The 17,673-nt window shown below is 42.6% G+C and overlaps 1 protein-coding gene across 17 annotated transcripts in view; it reads left to right on the forward strand.

Moving 5' to 3' along the window:
• The window catches only part of KIF9 (kinesin family member 9), a 54,517-nt gene that overhangs the window by 907 nt on the left and 35,937 nt on the right, over positions 1-17,673 (forward strand). For 4 of the 17 annotated variants that reach the window (XR_011994417.1, XM_025989060.2, XM_072721032.1 and 1 more), the window contains exons 2-6: positions 395-635; positions 4,860-4,957; positions 7,257-7,422; positions 9,793-9,899; positions 12,279-12,503. Coding sequence is in view for 15 of the 17 variants with exons in the window: in XM_025989060.2 (XP_025844845.1) it covers positions 599-635; positions 4,860-4,957; positions 7,257-7,422; positions 9,793-9,899; positions 12,279-12,503 (633 nt within the window). In the remaining 2 variants the exon portion in view is untranslated. Of the gene's footprint in view, positions 1-394; positions 636-4,623; positions 4,724-4,859; positions 4,958-7,256; positions 7,423-9,649; positions 9,900-12,278; positions 12,504-17,673 lie in introns of those variants that run through there. The other 13 variants (XR_011994418.1, XM_025989061.2, XM_072721038.1 and 10 more) reach the window with 11 other exon arrangements.

Raw genomic sequence — 17,673 nt, forward strand, 5'->3', positions numbered from 1 at the left:
CAGGAGCGCTGCAAGGTAGGGAGGGACTTGTCCCAGCAGATGCTCCTTCTCCTTTTATCCAGCCCTCAGAGGTACTTGGTAGCAATTCTGTTCATTCTCACCCTTCAAACAATAAGGAAACCACGAGCCTCTCAGAGAAGTCTCCTGGTGGCCACTCAGACGTTCACTTACTTACAGCAGAACTATATAAGGGCGGCGGCCATGAGAGAAGAGCATTCCCCCCAAGGTCCTGGCAGGGAAAAACCGTGCTAAAAGAGAGGGCATGGTGAGGGACTGAATATGGCTTTTTTGCAAGTGGTGCCTGGAAACTTAGTGTCCTCTTGGAAGGGCTGTGGACTCAGGGACTGGAGGTGATGTGACAGGGAGTGACATATGCCCCTTGGGACTCTCTCAGTAGTGACCGAAGATGGACCCACATGTGGAGATTCAGCCACCCTCTGACTTCCAGCCATGACCATCACTACCAACCACCATTTCCAGAGTTCCTGCTCTGTGCTGGGCACTGTTCTTGACATTGAGCGGGGATTCAAAAGAGATAAAGCACAGTTGTATCCCTCAAGCAACTTGTAATTTAATTTGGGAGCGGAAACCCACTCAAATGATGCGGCGTAAGAATGATAACAAGCGTTATTTCAGTAAGTGCAAGATGGCATGGGGTCTCTCTTTTTTTTTTTAATTTGTTTTTGTTTTATTTATTTATGATAGTCACACACAGAGACAGAGAGAGAGGCAGAGACACAGGCAGAGGGAGAAACTGGCTCCATGCACCAGGAGCCCGACGTGGGACTCGATCCCAGCTCTCCAGGATTGTGCCCCGGGCCAAAGGCAGGCGCCAAACCGCTGCGCCACCCAGGGATCCCCTGGCATGGGGTCTCTAAATGTCTGGGTGTTTAGTGCCTGCTGAATCGCAGCCTTGCAAGAGGAGTTAATAGTGAAGGCTTGTGGGGGGTGCCTGGCTTGCTTAGTTGGTAGAGTGTGTGACTTTTGATATTAGATTTGTGAGCTCAAGCCCCATGTTGGGTGTAGAGATTACTTAAAAAAATAAAATCTTGGGGATCCCTGGGTGGCTCAGCAGTTTGGCGCCTACCTTTGGCCCAGGGTGCGATCCTGGAGTCCCAGGGTCGAGTCTCTCATCGGACTCCCTGCATGGAACCTGCTTCTTTCTCCCTCTGCCTGTGTCTCTGCCTCTCTCTCTCTCTCTCTCTCTCTCTCTCTATCATGAATAAATACATAAAATCTTTTTTAAGAAATCTTTAAAAAAGTAGAGAAGGCTTGCCTTAGTGGGTATAGCTCCTGGCATACTTGGAGCCATGGATGTGAGCATGGGGTGGGCCTTGGGAAGATAGGGGACTGCATGTGCGTGCTGGCAAATTGCAGGCCCCGCTCTTGAGGGGAGGGCAATGCTTGAGCTTTTCTGTACCGTTCCTGTGCTGAGTGGATGGGGGCTTCCAGGAATGAGGCCTGGGCACCTGCCATCTGGGCTGATTCCTTTTGGAGGGCATCTAGGGTGGGAGGTTGGGCCTTCAGACTGGTGTAAGCAATGGTTCCCAGAACTTTAGAGATTGATGGTAAGTTTGCTTGAGTCAAAACACACCTTCCTCCACTCACAACTTCCCAATAGCCTAGATCAAAGTGAATTTGGAATTAAGATTTTCTCTTCAATTTCCTCAATTTGGGATCCATGTTAGAGCTATCTGTGGCTTTGTATTCCTTAAGTTCAATTTTGCAGACAAAAATTTTAGAACTGAAATTGGATAAGCCATCATCCTTGATCACCTGAATACCTTTCAGACTCATTTTTCTAAAAATCAAAAAGTCTGAATGGTCCCATAATGGCTGTGAAAAGACTTCGTGAAATAATTACTTAAGGAATGTATCAAGTGGACACAGCTCTACAGTAAACAAATATGAAAGTGACATGTTTGCTTATTTGATTTGATATCTGAAGGGCTTGTAATGGTTAGGGTTTCACTTGTCAATGTCATTGAAACTGTAAATAAAGGGCAGGAACTGTCTATTTAATTTGTTTCTATAGAGATAATACGATTGATGACAATATGATTATAATAAGAAATCTAATGGTCATTGCAAGTTGTGTTTAGAAACGTAGAGGAACATTAATATTTTTGAAATCTGCAATCATTTTTATGAGGTAACATTCATGTAATGTTGTTAGATAATATCACGTAAAATGTTAATATTCTTTGTTTAATGTGCTTTTTTAAAAAGTAAAATAATTAACTGTAATTCGGAGAAGAAATCCCTGTCATGCATGACTTTTTCTTTACAGTAAATGTCTTAACAATTAGTTTTTTAAAAATATTTTGCATCATAGCAGCTTATTTGTTAAAGTTCTTTGCAGTAGCTCAAGCAAGCTATTTTTTCCTTAATAACTATATTGTTGCTTGTTTTCCAATTTGAATAGGAATTGAATCAGTGCCCTATGTCTCATGTTTCCTTAACTACTCATAAATTCAACAAATTCCTTTGTTGGTGGTTTTTTGTGTTTTGTTTATTTTGTTTTTCAATAATATCCAGGAGAGTTCTTTGGTTTCAACTCCTCTCTCCTGCCCTATGAAGGTACAGGTTATTTTAGTGGCAAATGCCTGGTTTCTTACTGAAGTGGTTTAACCATGAGAAGGGAGGTCAGAAGAGAAGTGTACCGTGAAGCACACTCCAAACCCTTGGGCCTTGTCTCTATTCCAAGTGCGTTTTGTACATTTAGAGCTTGAACTCTAAATGAGTTTTTAACATTCTTTCTTTATATGTATAGCTCCATAAAAGTGAAATCATTGAATGTGAGAGCCTAGTGTTAGGACTACATGATCATAGACTACTTAATATTGTTCATGTTATTTGAAAAAAAAAGAAAGTGAGCAGCCCAGGTGGCTCAGTGGTTTAGCGCCGCCTTCAGCCCAGGGCATGATCCCGGAGTCCCACGTCAGGCCCCCTGCATGGAGCCTGCTTCCCCGTCTACCTTGTGTCTCTGTCTCTGTCTCTCTCTCTCTCTCTCTGTGTCTCTTATGAATAAATAAATAAAATCTTAAAAAAAGAAAAAAGGAAAGAAAAAATATTAGACTGATATAATGGGAACTTATTTTTAAAAATATTTTATTTAAATTCAATTTGCCAACATATAGGATATTAAGGAAACTTATATGTAAAATTAGAAATGTTTCCTCTCTGAACAATTTAAAATTGTATTTTGTTAAATACAAATACATTTTGTATTTCCCCAATAATTTCAAACAATGAGGTTAAATATATTTTCATAGACTTTATCTTGTTTTCTAATATACTTAAATAGGTTTAGTACAATTGATGATTATTACAGATTGATTTTTTTCCTTAGCTTTCCTTAGAGCTCTTGACATTCTCTCTCAATACTTAATTTTTTTTATTCTCAGTGTATAAAAGGCACCTGAAGAACTTAGTTTTAAGTTCCCCTCAAAGCAATAAATATAGCATAGTCATTCCTTCTGTTTAATAACCCTCTTTGCTTCTCCACTCTATGTCAATGCTGGAACCAAAATTTTCTGTCTAATTAGTATTAAATATTTTTACACAGGCTCTCTTAGGAGAGGGCCTCTTGTAATTTCACCAATGAGACTAATATCCAATAAAATATGAGATTTATTATCATTTGGTTATGCAATTCAATTTTTTAAAAAAATGTTAAATGATTTTTTTTAAGATTTATTTATTTATGATAGACATAGAGAGAGAGAGAAAAAAAAAAAAAAGAAAAAGAAAAAGGGATCCCTGGGTGGCGCAGCGGTTTGGCGCCTGCCTTTGGCCCAGGGCGCGATCCTGGAGACCCGGGATCGAATCCCACGTCGGGCTCCCGGTGCATGGAGCCTGCTTCTCCCTCTGCCTGTGTCTCTGCCTCTCTCTCTCTCTCTCTCTCTCTCTCTCTCTCTCTCTATGACTATCATAAATAAATAATAAAAAAAAATTAAAAAAAGAAAAAAAGAGAGAGAGAGAAAGAGGCAGAGACACAGGAGGAGGGAGAAGCAGGCTCCACGCCAGGAGCCCCACGCCGGACTCGATCCCAGGACTCCAGGATCGCGCCCTGGACCAAAGGCAGGCGCCAAACTGCTGAGCCACCCAGGGATCCCCTGTTAAATGATTTTTTAAAAAATATTTTATTTATTTACTCATGAGAGACACAGACAGAGAGGGAGGAGCAGGCTCCATACAGGGAGCCCGATGTGGGACTCGATCCCGGGTCCCTAGGACCACGCCCTGGACCAAATGTGGTGCTAACCCCTGAATTTATTTATTCACCGGGCTGCCCTGATTTTATTTATTTGAGAGAGTGAGTGAGCACGCAAGCAGAGGGAGAGGGAAAGAATTTCAAGCAGACTCTGGGCTGAGTGTGGAGGCAGTCATGGGGCTCCTCATGACCCTGAAATCATGACCTGAGCCAAAACCAAGAGTCAGACCTTTAACTGACTGAGCTGCCCAGGCACCTCCAATTTTTAAAATTTTTGAGGAAAATATAACGAATGAGGCAAAGCATGAATGGACTCAGTTACAGAACATTTTTAGGGAATAATACATCTAAGATTAGATAGACCACTAAAGGGAGCATTCTTTTTGTCTTGTATATCTGTCTCTTAGGGAGCCATTGGTGGGAATTGATGAGTCAGCCTGTAAAGTAGGAAGTGCCTATACATGTTGAGAGCAGTGTCCTGTGGATAGAGCACTGACATGCTAAGAGGTAAAAAGGAAGACTGGCTGTTAGTGGGATAGGAAAACACAGACTGTATCTCACTCTGTTCTGATCTTAATGTATGATACCTCCCCTTGTCACTTGATGATGACCACTGAAAGTTGCACTGTTCTCTTCTTTTTAGCTAGAATGGGTACTAGGAAAAAAGTTCACGCATTCGTCCGTGTCAAACCCACCGACGACTTTGCTCATGAGATGATCAAATACGGAGATGACAACAAAGTAAGTGGAGCATGCTTGTCTTCACTGGCCTGCCCCTCTCTGTCCCACCTTGCTACGGCTTGACCCTGTCTCTAAACATCCTTTAGGAACCAAGACGGGGAGATCCCTGGGTGGCTCAGCGGTTTAGCGCCTGCCTTTGGCCCAGGGCACGATCCTGGAGTCCAGGGATTGAGTCCCCCGTCGGGCTTCCGGCATGGAGCCTGCTTCTCTCTCTCTCTCTCTCTCTATGTCTATCATAAATAAATAAATAAATAAATAAATAAATAAATAAATAAATCTTAAAAAAAAAAAAAAAAGAACCAAGACGGGGATCCCTGGGTGGCTCAGCGGTTTACCACCTGCCTTAGGCCCAGGGCATGATTCTGGAGACCCAGGATCGAGTCCCACATTGGGCTCCCTGCATGGAGTCTGCTTCTCCCTCTCCCTCTCCCTCAGTGTCTCTGCCTCTCTCTCTCTCTGTGCCTCTCATGAATAAATAAGTAAAATCTAAAAAAAAAAAAAAAAAAAAAAGAACCGAGACAGAATTGATAAAAGTTGAGATGGACTCCAGAGTCCAACAAGTCCAAACCCTCCCTCTGGATTGCTTCTGAGCAATTCTGAGGAAACTCCTGAAGTTCCCGTTTTTAATTGTATTTTTGATTAATAGATTTACCTTCATCCTCGTATCTGATACATAAAAACTGACATTTGTCCACACAAAACTTTCTGGTGATCAGATCTGCTTTTATAACCACCACTCCCCTGGGGCGGGGCGGGGTGGGGCATCCAGTAAGAATGTCCTAAGTTGATAACTGGTAAAGTTACCAAACCAGTGGGAGAAACTCTTATCTGAAAAACTGGGAAGATTGATCCATCCCCTTGCCTTTATCACTATCCTGACAAACTTTTTGAAGCCCATGACAGGCTTGGGACAGGTTGAGAAAGCCCTATGTTTTCATTCAGCAAACAGCTGTGAATCTCCTCCGGGCAACATGGAGACATTCTTTAAGGGAAGAATTCAAGAGCAAACTACCCAGGCTTTGCAAGTCCTGGCAGTCAGAAAAAAACTCATGTATAGCCCTGTGAAGTATATATTGCTGGACACATTTTCAGTGAACACAGAAGCACAGAGCATTTAATGTGTGGATGGACCAAACCTCTTTTTCTTGATCTTACTTTTTCTGCATATGGCTGTGTCTTGGCTCCTGAATTAGGGCATCTAGTATAAAGTTCCAACAAGACTCTCTTTACATAAGAAGTCCCCATTGTGAAGACTGAAACCTACCACTTACCTAACATAATGTGTTCCTAAACCAGCTACTGCCATAGTGGCTTGCTCTGGAGGGTTCTAAAAAAATTATTTTTTAAGATTTATTTATTTATTTGTGATAGACATAGAGAGAGAGGCAGAGACACAGGAGGAGTGAGAAGCAGGCTCCATGCCAGAAGCACGGCGTGGGACTCGATCCCGGGACTCCAGGATCGTGCCCTGGGCCAAAGGCAGGTGCCAAACTGCTGAGCCACCCAGGGATCCCTAAATTTTTTTTTTAATCTGTTCATCTAAATTACAAATGGGCAGGCACCCTTAATTTGCTGTAGTACCAGTGAGGAACTAAGTCTGAGAAGCCAAGAAAAGCCTCTTCTGTGGCTATTAATTCATCATTATTCACAGTGGGCTATAGCATGTAAAAGATGTGGCTCAAGCCCAGACCTGTGTCCCCACTGTTCTCTCTGGCCTAATTCAAGACCTCACTGTGCTTAATGAATGTGTCTAAAGCTTGTTTAATAGAAACATGGTGGGATCCCTGGGTGGCGCAGTGGTTTGGCGCCTGCCTTTGGCCCAGGGCGCGATCCTGGAGACCCCGGATCGAATCCCACGTCGGGCTCCCGGTGCATGGAGCCTGCTTCTCCCTCTGCCTGTGTCTCTGCCTCTCTCTCTCTCTCTGTGACTATCATAAATAAATAAAAATTAAAAAAAAAAAATAGAAACATGGTGAATGTTCTTGACGCCCCCTCCCCCCATTTCATACATAGGGGAACAGAGACAAATAGTACCCTCTAACCTAAGGTGACAAGTCCTGAAACTAGGAGGTGCTTCGGTCTCCTGATCCTTCCGCCTTGAGGGTTGTGTGGCTTCCCTGCAGGATCTTCCCTCTCCCATCTCAAAGAAATCATTAGACTATTGGCCCATTTGTGGAAGTACCTGTTCTTCCTAAAGTTCACTTCCTCTCTCTTTTCCAAGTCAGGCCTCAGCTGGCAGTGAGTTTTTCATACTGGTTTCCTAAAAACTAGCTCACTCTCTCTTTTCCTCTCTTTTTAGAGCATTGATATTCATATAAAAAAAGATCTTCAGAAAGGATTTGTCAATAACAAGCAGACAGACTGGTCGTTCAAGCTGGATGGAGTTCTCCACAATGCCTCCCAGGACTTGGTGTATGAGACAGTGGCAAAGGACGTGGTTGCTCAGGCCCTCGATGGATACAATGGTAATGTAGTTAATTGACAGTTGTTTTACGTAAGAACCCGCAGAACCCTTCCTGGAGGAAGAGATGCAAGTGTTTTATGGTGACTAGAATAAAAGATAACCTCACGTGCTAACTTCTGATTGCTTATTTGTCTATCTCAATATTCTTATGGTGGAAAACTGATTATTTGCTTGGTGATATTGTGGCCATGACTTGATCCAAAGTTCTGGGATCCTGCCTTCTTAGGAAGATAGGAAGGCTGTGGCTCTCCATAGGTCATGGGGATTGAACTATTATCCTGTTCCAAATCTCTCAAATATTAGCTTTGAGGATAATGTCCTTATGAATTTGATTGAATTCCAATAGTTTTCTCTTGGCTACCTGGTAGGAGCTACTTCATTCATTCTACTGGCGAAGTCAGTCACTCTTCCTATTCCAGTATGGGGTTATTTACATATAGCACAGAAAAATGGAGTAGAGTTGGATTGCCTTAACAAATTACAAGCAGCTTTATTGGGAAATTTTTACAAACTAATTCAGTCTAAGATTGCTTGAAAATTTGAAAGTCTGTAGAAAGGATATATCACAATTTGTAAACTTTGCCAATGTGACTAGAATGCTCCCTATCTGCAAGTTTTAGGTCTTCTGTTAAAAAGTCTGTGTAGGGAGGCACCTGGGTGGCTCAGTCAGGTTGGCAGAAGGCAGTCCCAAGATTGAGCCCCGCATCAGGTTTCCTACTCAGTGGGGAGCCTGCTTCTCCCTCTCCCTCTGCTGCTCCCCCTACTTGCGCTCTTTCTCAAATGAATGAAATCTTTAAAAAGAAAAAAAAAAAAAGAAAAAGTCTGTTTAGGGTTGATGCCCACACATTGTAATGTATCCCGCTTGAGATACATAGCTGTGGTCTTCATTGACCCTGAAGTCGTATGTCCCCGAGGAGGTAGAGACAGAGCAACTGAGAAGGCCTAGAAGGTTGAGAGTCTTGGGCCCTGGGTGCTGTGGAATCATAAATGGGCTTTGAGTCCCAAATGCAGTGACTTCTTCCTACACATTTGTGTTAGTAGACACTTTCTTTTTGAAAAAAATATTTTATTTACTTATTTGAGAGAGAGCATGCTTGCGAACAAGGGCTGGGGGAGGGGCAGCAGAAAAGGGAGAAGCAGACTCCCTGCTGAGCAGAGAGCCCAACACAGGGCTAACTCTAAGATCCATGATCTGAGCTGAAGGCAGGCACTTAACCAACTGAGCCACCCAGGCACCCCAGTAGACACTGTTTCTTTTTTTTTTTTTTTTTTTTTTTTTATTTATGATTGTCATACAGAGAGAAAGAGAGAGAGGCAGAGACACAGGCAGAGGGAGAAGCAGGCTCCATGCACCGGGAGCCTGACGTGGGATTCGATCCCGGGTCTCCAGGATCGCGCCCTGGGCCAAAGGCAGGCGCCAAACCGCTGCGCCACCCAGGGATCCCAGTAGACACTGTTTCTGACCTCAGCTTACATGCTGAGTTAGAGCCCCTTGTGTAAAACCTACCAACCAACCCCAGGAACTAGAGGATTGGTGTGGTGAAGGCAAATGCTGATTTCCACGGTCCAGCATTGCCCCGAAGCAGCGTTTGGGATGGGTCTGGCTCAGGATGGCCAAACCAGGAGGAAGGGCAGAGGGGAATGGGAGCCCAGGATGATAGCATAGTTCATGTCCCAGAGCCTAGTGGTGATGGTAGAGTAGACCCCATAGATGTTAGAGGTGCAAGAGGAAGTCTTCCTGAAGAGGGTGGTGGGACCAGATCAGGACCTATCATGATGATGTTTCAAAAGTGGCATGGGACCAACTAGCAGCCCTGTTTAATCCTGTGGGAGCTTGCATTCTACAGAGGATTCTCCCCATTAACAGGAAATTTCCTTCCCATGCCCATTTCTTCCCCAGGGATTCCCCCCCCCCCCCCCCGGGATTTTGAAAGCTCTTCTGGCCTCCTGCCTGGCCAGCTCCAATAAGGCTTCCACCCAAGACTCTGGCAGTTCATGGCTTTGCTAAAGAAGAGCTGCAGTTCAGTGTTCCTATCTCCCACCTCACCTGATTAGGAAAATTGCCAGTTCTGCTCCCTGGGATTCCCTGCTCTGCTTGGAAGCTCTAGGGTCAGATCTTCTCTTGGCACAGGGAGCAGTAGAGCATTACATGGGGCATAGATTCAGAGCAGCAGTCTCTGTTTTGACCACTTATGTCTGTTTCCCTGCCCACCCACCTCCAATGGCAGGAATTCCTCAGGTCCATGGCTGCTCCTGATGGCCACCTTCACACCAGGAGTCAGGCTGGCACCAGACATACTGGGGAATAAGAGAGCTATCCTTGGAGCTATTTTCCTGGACATCACCAAGACGTGCTTCCAAATATTTGCAGGTACCATCATGTGTTACGGGCAGACAGGAGCTGGCAAGACATACACCATGACAGGGACAACCGAGAATTACAAGCACCGGGGGATCCTTCCTCGTGCCCTACAGCAGGTAGAGCGGGCCCACAGGTGGGGTGCCACAGAAGGTCCCCTCTCTACCACAGCTGCTGCCGACCTCAGGCCTGCTACTGAAGACAGGATAAGCATTGCAGGGGTGAGGGTGCAGGGGCCTCAGGAAACCGAGGTTTCAAAGTCTGACCCAAGCTCATGTGGAGCCAGTTTCTTCATTTGTGAAGGAGAGATTTGGACACGCCAACTGACCTCTTGCTGCTGCGCTGATCTGTGATCCTATAGTTTGGATCACAGAGAATTTGGAGGTCCTAATCATGTTCCTTCCTTGTTTTAATGAGTGGGATATAGACTCCTGCAGAATTTCCCTACTGGCCTGCTCTGGCTTCTTTTACCACCTCAGCCCCAGAAAGAGCAAAGGGAAGAAGCAGGGCACAACGTGAGCTTTCAGGGCTGTCAGTCCTGGGGGTCTGGGAACTCTGAAGACAGGACAGAGGGGCCTTCCTTTGGAGTTCTGGGAGGACCCTTTTTTAGGATGTAGGAGGCAAAGGGCTTTTCCCCAAAAGCATCTTGAGATTTTAGAGTTGTGTCTTATAAGAAATTGAGATAACCCTCTAGTGAATAAACCACTCATGCTCTAATTTGTGAAGCAATATCCTTTGTGCCCCACTGTCAGAGCTTCAGGATCTCAGCATCTTAGACTTCAGTAGTCAAGCCCAGTGCTGCCCAGTAGAAATATAATGGAAGTCAGACTTGCAATTTTGAGTTTTCTCATGACCACAGTTTAAAAAGAAAAACAGGTTAAGTTGATTTTAAGAATGTATTTTATGTAATTCCATATATGTAAAATATAATTTCCACATGTGGTCAATATGAAAATTCTTGAGGTATTTTACATTATTTTTCTCATACTAAGTCTTTGCAGTGTATATTTTACACTTATGGCCCATTTCAAGTTAGACACTAAATACATACCAGGCATACTGGATTTGTATTTAGATTTCATAAAATTGGGCAGCCCCGGTGGCACAACGGTTTGGCGCCGCCTACAGCCTGGGATGTGATCCTGGAGACCCGGGATCAAGTCCCACATCGGGCTCCCTGCATGGAACCTGCTTCTCCCTCTCCCTGTGTCTCTGCCTCTCTCTGTGTCTATGAATAAATAAATAAAATCTTTAAAAAAAAAAAGATTTCATAAAATTTACCATTGAAAAAGTATAAACCCAAGTTGTTCCAAACATACTGAAAGTTCAACAGTAACTGAATTTTGGAGCCACTTTGAAATTTAAATTCAAATTAATTACAATTAAATAAAATTTAAAATTCAGTTCCTCAATTGCATCAGCCACATTTCAAGTGCTCTGCAGCCACCTGTGGCTAGTGTCTACCATGTTGGACAGCACATACCTGGACTGTTAGAGCCAGGTGGGAGCCTCAGGGGATCATTCAGCCCAACCTTCCCCTGCATTTGACAGTTAAGAAAGTTAAGGTCCAGAGAAGGGGAAAGACCAGTCCAAAGTCACCTGGCCATAAGTACCAGGGAGGGTATTAACAGTTGGGAAGGCTGAGTTTGCTCTTGGCTTCTCTTACTAGCTGAGTGACCACAGACAAACAATTTCATTTCATGAAGCTTTCTAACAGATGGGCATAGCCCCCTGCCCTGCTTCAATCACAGAGGAGTTTTGAGAATGGAATTAAATAATAGTTGTGAAAGAGGCTTACATATAGTGAGACCCCATAAAATAAGGGATCTGCACTCCAGAGTCCTTTCCATTCATCATGTCATGGGACTGTGCAACCTGTTAAGTTAGGCTTTAAAAAACTACATGACCATAAGTATCACTCAATGGACTTAATACTAGTAATTGTTGATGATGACCATCATGCCAGCTAGACTACAAATTCTTTTATGACAAAGATTTTTTTTAAGATTTTATTTATTCATGAGAAACAGAGAGAGGCAGACAGAGACACAGGCAGAGGGAGAAGCAGGCTCCATGCAAGAAGCCTGATGCGGGACTCAATCCCAGGACTGCGGGATCATGCACTGAGCCAAAGGCAGATGCTCAACCACTGAGCCACCCAGGTGTCCCGATTTTTTTCTTTTTTAAGATTTTATTTATTTATTTGAGAGAGAGAGAGAGAGAAAAAAAATGTGAGCAGGGGCCGGGAGAGCCAGGGGGAGAGGGAGAAGCAGATGCCCCACTGAGCAAGGAGCCTGATGTGGAGCTCATCCCAGGGCCCTGAGATCATGACTTGAGCCAGAGTCAGACAGTTAACTGACTAAGCCACCCAGGTGGTGTCCCAGGACAAAGATTTTTTTCATTGTACATCTTGTTCTCTGCTGAAGTCAGAACTCTCCTAACACTGGCTGGTCATTGGAGTTTTGCTCTTGGTGACTGCCATCCAATATCCCATCTAGGTTTTTAGGATGATCGAAGAACGCCCCACACATGCCATCACTGTGCGTGTTTCCTACCTGGAAATCTACAACGAAAGTCTATTTGATCTCCTGTCTACTCTGCCCTGTGTTGGACCATCAGTCACACCAATGACCATTGTGGAAAACCCTCAAGGGGTCTTCATTAAGGGCTTATCAGTCCACCTTACAAGTCAGGAGGAAGATGCCTTCAGCCTCCTTTTTGAGGTGAGATGAGCAAGTCTAAGGGCTCCTTCCTTCTTTCTCTCCTATGCTCCCTCCTTCCTTCTCTTTTTTCTTTTCCTCCCTTCTTCTTTCTTAGTTTTTTACTTACTTTGATAATCAGAATGAATATTAATATTTCCTCATTTAGCAAGTTCAGATAGTAAAGAAAAAAATACAGAAACAAAAAAAGAATTCACTTGCCTGTTTCCTACAAACAGCAACAATAATGTATATCTTGGCTTATTTCCTTCCTGTCTTACCACCACCACCCCCATCTACACAATTTTTTAACATAGTTGAAATTGTCCTTTTTTTCAGTTAACATGAAATTGTAAACATGTGTAGTATAGGAAAAAATAAGGATTAACATCCTTAGTGTATAAGAGCTCTTACAAATCCAAAAATTTCCCAGCATCTGCTATTCTTTTAAAAGTCATATAGGTTGGAACTCTTACACATTGTTGCTGAAATGTACAATGGTGCAGCCATTTTGGCAGTTTCCTAACAAGTTAAATACTAATTTTATCATAGGACCTAGCAATTCTATCCCTATTTACCCAAGAGAAACAAAAGCATAGGTTGACACAAAGACTTCTAGGCAAATATTATAGCAGCATTATTCATAATAGCCAGACTGGAAATAATCAAAATATCAATCACCTAGTGAAAAGAAAATCACCTAGTGAATGGATAAACAAAATGTACATCCATACAATGGAAAACTATTCAGCAATAAAAACAAATGGAGTACTGATATATGCTACAATATGGATGAATCTTTAAAAGGCTAAGTAAAAGAAACACAAAAGATCCATACGTATGATTCCATTTATTTGAAATGTCCCAGTAGGTACATCTTTAGAGAAAGCAGGTTAGTGGTTGCCCAGGGGAAGGAATGGGAAATGGTTGTAGTTGGGCCCAGGGAACTTCTTGGAGTGATGTTTCCACATTTCTAAAATAGGATTGTGGTGATGGCTCAGCAGTTGAACGGCTGACTTTTGCTTCTCTCTCTGTGTGTCTCTCATGAATGAATGAATACAATTAAAAAAAAAAAAGGATTGTGGTGATGGTTGCACTAATCTATACATCTACTAAAAACAATCACTGAATTATACTTTTTTTTTTTTACTGAATTGTATACTTAAAGCAGAGAATTTTATGCTATTTAAATTATATGTCAATAAAACTTTTTTATTTTTATTTTAATTTTAAAGCATTTATTTATTTATTCATGAGAGACACAGAGAGGCAGGCAGAGACAGAGGTAGAGGGAGAAGCAGGCTTCATGCAGGGAGCCCGATGTGGGACCTGATCCCGGGACTGCGGGATCACACCCTGAGCCAAAGGCAGATGCTCAACCGCTGAGCCACCCAGGCGTCCCTATAAAACTTTTTTTAAAAAGTCACGTGGGGGCACAGTGGTTGAGCATCTGCCTTTGGCTCAGTGTGTGATCTCAAGGTCCTAGGATTGAGTCCCACATTGGGTTCCCCACAGGGAGGCTGCTTCTCCCTCTGCCTATGTCTCTGCCTCTCTTTCTCTCTCTCTCTCTCTTGAATAAATAAATAAGATCATAAAAAAAGAAAAGTCACATAAATGTCCTCAGGAGTGATTTACACCCAGAACCCTTGCATGTGCAGGCAGGAGAGTGTCCCAGGAGGCAGCAGTAGGGTATTCTTGTTTTATTGTTGCTCCTAACATTTCACCATGACTAATGATGTTTGCTATAGACTTTTGGTGGCTTCAGGTTAAAGAAGGTCCAAGTTTGGGAAGAATTTTTATCCTGAATTAATATTCATACTCTTAGTAGTAACCACTCTCTTGACTTGTGATCATTTCATTGGTTTTCTTTCTAGCTTTACCACCTTTGTTTCCTCCAACAGCTTTATTTATTTTTTTTGAAATTCGTTATATGAAAGAAATCACATAGGATGAATTGTCTTATTACTTTTTCCTTTTATCTACTTTTTATGTGAAATTCACTGCATTCTTGCTGTATATTTTTAATTGTCATCATCATTGTATTACATTGGGTGAATATACCATGAGTTAGTTATCCTCCCTACTACTGATGGACATTTGGGTTTTCCTAATTTGGGGGATATTTCAAACAATGCCACTGGGAAGATTCTTGTTTATCTTTTGGTGCACACAGCACAAATTTTTCTAGGACTGAAATTTTGGGTGGTTGAGTATGTGTGTCTTAAGTTTTCTCAGGTAATGCCAACTCTTTTCCATAACAGTACATTCCCACAGCAGGTTATCAGAATCCTGAGTATTTTGACCTTAAAATTTTGACCAATCTGTCTGGGTCTGGTGTGTGGTATTTCCCACTATGGTTTTCTGTTATCATCTTTGATTACTAATCGAATTAAGGACCTTTTCGTGTGTTTATTGACCATTTGGGTTTCCCATTTCCTGTCTTTTGTTTTCTTTACAGATGTCCTTTCTTTCTTTCTCTTACCTGTCTGCGTGAATTCTTTATATACTCCGAAAACTAATTATTTTTCAATTATATCTATTGCAAATATCTTATATTTCTTGTGGTTTTTTTTTCTCTCTGTGTTATATGATGAACAAAAATTCTAGATTTTGGGTTAACTGTAAATTTTTTGTTTTGGCTTTTTTAAAAAAATAAATTTTATTTATTTGAGAGCAAGAGAGGGAGTGAGAATGAGAGAGAGCACAAGCAGCAGGGAGGAAGAGGAGAAGGAGCAGAGGGGCAAGCAGACTCCTGGCTGAGCAGGGAGCCTGATGCGGAGCTCCATCCCAGGACCCTGGAATCACAACTGAGCCAAAGGCAGATACTTAATGGACTGAGCCACCCAGGTGCCCTTTTCATGTAAAGAGTATATAAAAGAATTTTCTTTTAAAAATCCATGGATAGAATTCATCATCGAAGTCATCCGATCCTGGACTTTGTTGTAAGATTTTTGATTACTGATTCAATCTCCATACTAATAATTGTTCTGTACATATTTTCTATTTCATCATAACTCAGTCTTGGTGATCTGAGAGTATTTATTTTTTACCTGAAACCTTTCCTTCCACTTGGGACGCCACTATTTAGGTGTCCCTAAATATTTGATTTTAAAATATTTATAACACAGGGCACCTGGGTGGCTCAGTGGTTGAGTGTCTGCCTTTGGCTCAGGGTGTGATCCTGGGGTCCTGGGATCGAGTCCCACATTGAGCTTCCTGCATAGAGCCTGCTTCTCCCTCTGCCTGTGTCTCTGACCCTCTCTGTGTCTCTCATGAATAAATAAATAAAATCTTTTTAAGAATAAAGTCAAATATTTAAAAATAAGACTTCTCAAAATCTAAAGTTCATAAAAACCTTTCCCCTCCTCCTGGATTCCATAGGAATCTTAGGATTGTTGCCTTGTCTGTTATGTTTTTGGTTTTTGACTCCACAGAGGCATCATTATTGTTTTATATAGTCTATATTCTTTTATATGTACCCTCATATTTACCACTTTCATTGCTTTTTCTTTCTTTTCTCCATAACCTTCCTCTGGAGAATGTTTTTCTTTTTTTCTGTTATACATTCTTTATAGTGAACATACTGGTGATAACAAGTTTCTTGTTTATTGAGATATTTTTGCTGGGTGTAAAATTCTATTTTGGCATTTGCTTCTACCATATTAAAGATATTACTGCAAAGTTACGGTTTCCATTGTTAGTGAGAAGTCAACCGTCAGTCTGTTATTCAGCAGGCTTTTCAATGTATGTTAGTCTGCATTGTCTAAGAAGCAGATGCCGAGATGGGATTAAATGTGCAAAGATTTTATGAAGGGAAGTTCCTGTGTCAACAAAGCAGGAAGGGATCTGGGGTAGGCTGCATAGCTGTCAAGCCACCATGCAAGTCCTACCTCAGGTAAAGGGAAGAAAGGTCACATAGATGTCTCCTAGACTGCTATGCCACGTAAGATGAGTTAGCAAAGAACTCTTCGTGGAGGGGATTGCACTTCTCAGGCCACCAGAGGTTGCCTAGTGGAAGCCAAAAAGACAAGGGGAGAGGGCAGTTCACAAAGAGGGGACCCTTATACCCTTCGCCAATGTCACTGAATTTATAGGACAAGTGATAGTGAGAAACTGTAGGAGACATGGCCACAGGGGTGAGCAAGGGGGGCAGCCAGGTCTGCTCTACAGCTTAGGGCTTTCCCTCCTCTTCAGGTGTTCCACTCTCCCCAGTGGGCCCTGTTGTCACCACTTTGGGACTTGTTCAGAGCATTTCTCTGGTGCCTTTAAGGAGACTGGAGTCCCTCCCACAAGGACCTTTTTCTCTTAAGAACAGCCATTTCCACCATTTTAAAGTGTATTTTGGTCATAGCACCCAATCCTGTGAATTAGAGACCAGGGCCTGCTGTCCCTTTAAAACTACAAATAATTGGGCAGCCTGGGTGACTCAGCAGTTTTAGTGCAGCCTTCAGCCCAGGGCCTGATCCTGGAGACCCAGATTGAGTCCCATATTCGGCTCCCTGCATGGAGCCTGCTTCTGCCTCTGCCTGTGTCTCTGCCTGTTTCTCTCTCTCTCTCTCTTTCTGTCTCTCATGAATAAATAAAAAAAACTACAAATTATTCATTTTTCATAAATTTTAAAAGTAATAACATGTTCACTGGAATGTCTAGGTGGCTCAGTCAGTTAAGCATCTGCCTTTGGCTCTGGTCATCATCTCGGGGTCCTGGGATCAAGCCCCATGTTGGACTCCCTGCTCAGTGGGGAGTCTGCTTCTCCTTCTCCCTCTGCCCCTCCCCCTACTACCATGCATACACATGCATTCTCTCTCAAATAAATAAAATATTTTTTAAAAAGTAATAACATGTTCACTGTAAAAATATGAAAACATACACCTATATAAAAAGAACAAATGGCACCTGGCAGAGTCAGTTGGTGGAGCACAGGGCTCTTGATCTCCGGATTGTGAGTTCAGCCCCACATTGGGTGTGGAAATTACTTAAAAATATAATGTTTTTTAAAAATGAAAAAAATAAAGAAATGACCTCTAAGCCCCAACCTAGAGGTGACCATTCTGAGCATCTTGTGTATGAATGCTTTCTTATGTGAATGCTTTTGCATTCCTTAGGTGGTCCTATCATATGATTTTACCCACCACATCGATTGATTTGCAAATGGTGCACCGTCTTTGCATCCCAGGGGTTAGTCCCACATCAC

The sequence above is a fragment of the Vulpes vulpes genome, chromosome 9 (genome assembly GCF_048418805.1).
Source record: "Vulpes vulpes isolate BD-2025 chromosome 9, VulVul3, whole genome shotgun sequence".
In the NCBI taxonomy this organism is placed as follows: domain Eukaryota; kingdom Metazoa; phylum Chordata; class Mammalia; order Carnivora; family Canidae; genus Vulpes; species Vulpes vulpes.